The sequence below is a fragment of the Argiope bruennichi genome, chromosome 6 (genome assembly GCF_947563725.1).
Source record: "Argiope bruennichi chromosome 6, qqArgBrue1.1, whole genome shotgun sequence".
Lineage (NCBI taxonomy): Eukaryota > Metazoa > Arthropoda > Arachnida > Araneae > Araneidae > Argiope > Argiope bruennichi.
Window position 1 is genome coordinate 68,995,897 of NC_079156.1, and position 5,097 is coordinate 69,000,993.

The 5,097-nt window shown below is 26.1% G+C and overlaps 1 protein-coding gene across 1 annotated transcript; it reads right to left on the reverse strand.

The window, feature by feature from the left end:
* Nucleotides 1-3,332: 3,332 nt before the first annotated feature.
* LOC129972148 (ecto-NOX disulfide-thiol exchanger 1-like) lies at nt 3,333-4,829 on the reverse strand. The gene is made up of 2 exons (XM_056086164.1): nt 4,667-4,829; nt 3,333-4,579 (listed from the first exon to the last, which is right to left on the reverse strand). Exon 2 carries the CDS (start codon nt 4,533-4,535, stop codon nt 3,504-3,506), a length of 1,032 nt encoding a protein of 343 aa, XP_055942139.1. The 5' UTR covers nt 4,536-4,579; nt 4,667-4,829; the 3' UTR covers nt 3,333-3,503.
* Nucleotides 4,830-5,097: the final 268 nt, after the last annotated feature.

Here is a 5,097-nt window from a genome sequence, read left to right on the forward strand (position 1 = left end):
CCAAAGTAAAATTCAGTCATTAAAAATTGTTATAGATCAATTTAAATGTATGAGTTCACATAAATTGTAGCAAATTCATATCAGTAATTTTTTTTATGAAAATACTTTTTTTAAAAAGGAAAATTATATATTAAAAATGAATGAATACAAGTTTTCTTTTCAAGAGTATATGCATAAATTTAATAATTATCAGCATGAAATTCTGATCTCCTAGATTTCTTTAATTAATTTGCTAAAACATTTTTTTTTCAAAATATTATAGACATCAGAACATCTGGTTAAAATCATAATTGATTAAATTAGATCATAATAACCATCATATGAAAAGGTTCTTATTTCATAATTCTCTTATAATTATATAATACTTGTTCGGTTTTATGGGGCCAATTATTTGCTGAATTTATGGAGAAGTGTTGTTTTGATATGAATTAAAATTTTAAAGGACAGAAGATTTTCACAAGTCCTACATGTGTACATTGAGATTAAAAAATTATATCTCTCTTATTTCTAGAGCATCACCAAAATCTCTGTAAAAAATGTTGACAAATATTTAATTTAAAGAAAAGAGGGAATAAAATTAAAAAAAAAAAATTATTTTAGGAAATGTTTTGGGCTTTCATGAATGAATTCTGTGTGTAAGGAATGAATGATACTACATTCTCCCTTCCCTTTCCAAACTTGGAAAATTAATGGTTCTTTTCAAAATCATTACATTTCATATAATATGTCAGAAAAATATTTTCATATCAGGGTGTCTAAAACTATTTTCAACTTGTAAACTCTTCCTGAGAGAGAAAAAAATTAATCTTATAAATTGAAAAAATTTACCATGACAGAAAAATTGAAAACAAGTAAAAAATATGAAGCTTTAATTAATGATATCTAAAAATATTTCAACTGAAACAGCTATTCAGCAAATTTTAATGAAATCTTTAAACTAGGATAATTTTCTTCAGTTATTTTAGTTTACATGCAATAAAGAATTTTGAATAAGAAAAACCAAAAAGAGATTCCACTAGTACCTTAATCTTGCAGTTTATAAAATATCATAACTTATAAATAATAGTTATTGCAACTTTTCTTCTTCTTCATAACTTAAAGACATGCATAGGTAATTTTTTGTTTAAAATTTTGATTTGATAAATTTATCTAAGCAGGACATATTTAATTTAATTCATAAACTTAATTCAAAACTTATAAAAATATATTAAATCATTTTTAAATTCATGCACAATTATAAAATAATATAAAAATGAATTTTGTAGATTTGCTTGCAGTCTCCATTAAAAAATAAATGAATCACTGATGCAGTTGAATTTGTGTAACTACCATTTGAAATATTTTAAATCTGTTAAATAAATTCATATACCTTTTCAAATCTAAATTAAAGAATATATAGAAACATAAGCTTAAAGGTAAAATTTTCATTCTTTTTCTCATTGATTTAATACATTGGTTCAAATATATAGAGTCCATTCTAATTGTAAATAAAATGCTAGTTTCTATATAAATACATATATATATTGAAAAGACATTTTAAACAATGAAAAAGAGGGCTATTCTTTTATGATGTTCAATTAATTCTGAAAAAAAAATCATAATGTCTACATTTTTAAACAATCCCACAGTTCTATTATCTATAAATAGTAAAATCCCAACATAGGCAATAAAAGTTCTATTATTTTATATCTAAAACTGGCCATGTAATAGCTTTTTTTAAGTAAATGAAAGCAGTTAGTAAATTTATTTGAAGGAGAAATTGCCAGCTTTTGAAAAATTAAAATGTATGTACAAAATTAAAAATACTATTGTAATTTTGTATTATATTAAAAATTCATCTGAAAACTGATACATAGCTGATAATCATAGAATAAAATGAAAAAATTTTATAATAAAAATATGATGAGAGGAACAACTTCATTTCATTACTAAATGAAATGAATAATATACAGTTATAATCAATATAATGAAAATGTTTCATTAGAGAGAATTTTGATGTAATATTTACTCAAAATGGCTGGAATATAGAAAGACAGCCGTGAAATAAATTTTTCTTTAGACACATTAATCTAAACTGTAAGTAAAACAGATTTACATGCCATGAAATAGCCATTAATTATACCTGCAGTAGTTGTAAATTCTCTTCTGTAAATCTTTTTTAGAGATTTCAAAGAAAGTTATTTAAAGGATTCAAATGTAGTGGTTACAGAAGTGTTCACAGGTGCCTCCTCATCTAATAATGTTATTTTTATAGTATTTGTCAGCAAAGAACATGATTGAGGAGATAAGTATGTTGGAGGTCCATTATAATTCATAGGAAAATAGGCCTAACAAATTTCATTTAAAAAAAAAAAGATTCTTCTAAATAGGATTCCAGCTTTTTAGAAGAAATGCTCTAACCACTAAATAAATAATAAAATGTAAAAAAGTAAAGTAATAAAATGATATTTACAGAATAAAAATAAATAAATAAATATTGTAGGAAAACAGATTTTAATTTTATTTCATTATAATTTAATTATACGAATTAATGATAAATTATACATGGAATTCATAGTTTCTATATATTACTCACCTCATTTTAGTAGATTAATATAAAATGTGTACTTAAACTATTATTTAGAAATGCAAAGAAAAAAATTCAGAAACAAATAATTCTCTTTAAGATCAGAATTTAAAAATGTAAAAAATTAAAATATATTGATAAAAATCAAATACTCACCAAAGCAAGCTGAAAACATTCTGAATCAGTTACACTGTTGAATCATAATGTAAACACGAAAGAATACTATTGTTAATAAGGATAAGTGCATTGATAAAAATATATTTACCTTCTCTTAGTGGATCTAATTACTCAGCTTCTTTTTCATAACTGGACAGTTTATATAATTATGTTCACTATTTCTAGTACCACCAAAGTAAAGTATTTGCTTCAGATGCAGCAAAATCCACAATTAGTCCAATGCAATAATTGCATTCACATACAGTAAAAATAAAGACAGAAGTACTTCATTGGTATTATATACCAAAACCAGTGCCACGAAACAAGAAATTACAAAAGCCAGAAATAAAAAGTGTATCTCTACTGAAATCTTAATAAACAAGTTAAGCCTTATTAAGTAGTGTTACAGTAAAAAACAAAAGAAAAAAAATATTTATAAAAATCTTCAAATCAGCCACTGTAGATTCACCAGTTTTAAAACAGAGACACTAATATATTGATTATATCATCTAATTTGAATAAAAATGAATGTAAACTCATCTCTATTCATCCATTACTGATGTCTTTCAGCTCAGCTGAAATAAAACTAATACTTACTATTCAGATTGAAACTTAGTAATGTTCATCAATATAGCACTACTGCTATCACATATGTAAAGTTAATTTTAATCACCTACATGCAAATAAAAAAATAAAACATTTTTTCTTTTAATTTTAATTGAAGCACTAAACACTTTTGGAAATACATGCACTACTCAATAAATAATTCTGTCAAAATATTCTAAATGAAACTTATACAGGTCCATTTCTTTTCCTGTGTATCTCCAATTGACACGGATTCTTTAAAAATTTTAGGGTATTTCCTCAACAAATTTTCAATATCTATTGCATGAGTAATGGGAATATACTTATTTAAATGGGAATGTATACAATCTACATTCACTCCATCTGGATGATCAAACAAAAAAACAGAAATTAAAGAAACAATATGCATTTCATCCGTATTAGACTGACAAGCAACATCAGCAACGGGTTTTTTTTGTTGGTTATCTCCATCTACGATCGAATTAGTTTTCCCTTGGAGTCTCTTTTTCTTTTCCAATTCTGACCTTAATTTTAGAATTTCATTTTCATTTTCTTTGCATTTTGCCTTCATTTCTTCCATTTTTTGATAAACAGTATTTAATTCATAAGTTAAACTACCAAGTTTAGTTTGTAATTTATGAGCATTATTTTCAGCATGCAAAACTTCAGTGCACATATCATTTGATTCCTTTTCCTCAACTGCACTACCCACATAATCTTTCAAGATATTTTGCTTGAGATTCAAACTATCTGATATTATCTCTTGCATTTTCTCCAGTTGATTCTGAGTGAAATTATCCCACAGGTTTTGTCTTTCTACTGCCTTGAATACTTCTTCAATTTCATTCAGCTGTAATTGAATGGAACAATTTTTGTTCCATAAATTCTTATCAGTCCTTTCAATTTCCTTCAGATATTCTTTTTGCTCAGTTTGTAATTTTTCAGCATGATTCCAACATAACTGAATCAAAAAATAAAAATGTGCAGAATTTCTCTCGTTACATTCTCTTCTCTCTAACCATGTAATCAAAATATGCAGTGCCTCTCTAAATGTTTCTTTATTAACTAACTTTTTTCCTAATGCTTCAGCTTCTTGTTCAGAATAACGTGGGACTGAATCATAAACATGATGTCCTTCGGCACTAAAATCACTTTCGTGACTATTTGCTTCTATTTGATTCTCCATGCTTTCGTCGGTAGGAGACCCTTCGCGAGCACGTTTTTCCATTTTATTTGGTGTTTCTCTTTTAGGAGTTAAACGAAATTTTAAACCTGGAAAACAAGACAGGAGAATTTCAATACAAAACTTCAAAGAAAACAAATAAGATACAGAATGTGGCTTCAAAATTGATACTTTACCCTACAAATACTTCATGTTCGTAACTGCCGATTTCTGTCCAAAACTGTTATCCATCAACTGTCGTATTTTCACGTCGGTTTTACTTCTAATGTATTTCAATTCAAGCAGCAGTACCAAGTCATATTGTTAACGAACAGCTGATCGGAATTTTGGAAAAATTTTCAGATATACTAACATTAAGTCGCAAACAATTTTTTTTTAATACACCATTACCATTGAGATAATTTTCTCTGACAGAGGCGGCCTTTTGCCGATTAGACCGATTGTCCATAACAGAACCCAAGCCAAAATGCTGCAAAAGTGTACTCGAACATATTTAAAATAAAATAAAATATTGGTTTATTTTTAGACAAACAATTTTATGATTTTTTTTATGTTTTTAAATTTGCTTCAACCTATATTTATTTTTATAACTATCAAAGTTAAACGG

Bases quoted from the DNA above. Each gene is read 5' to 3' on its own strand.
- LOC129972148 (XM_056086164.1), bottom strand. From the start codon at position 4,535: ATGGAAAAACGTGCTCGCGAAGGGTCTCCTACCGACGAAAGCATGGAG.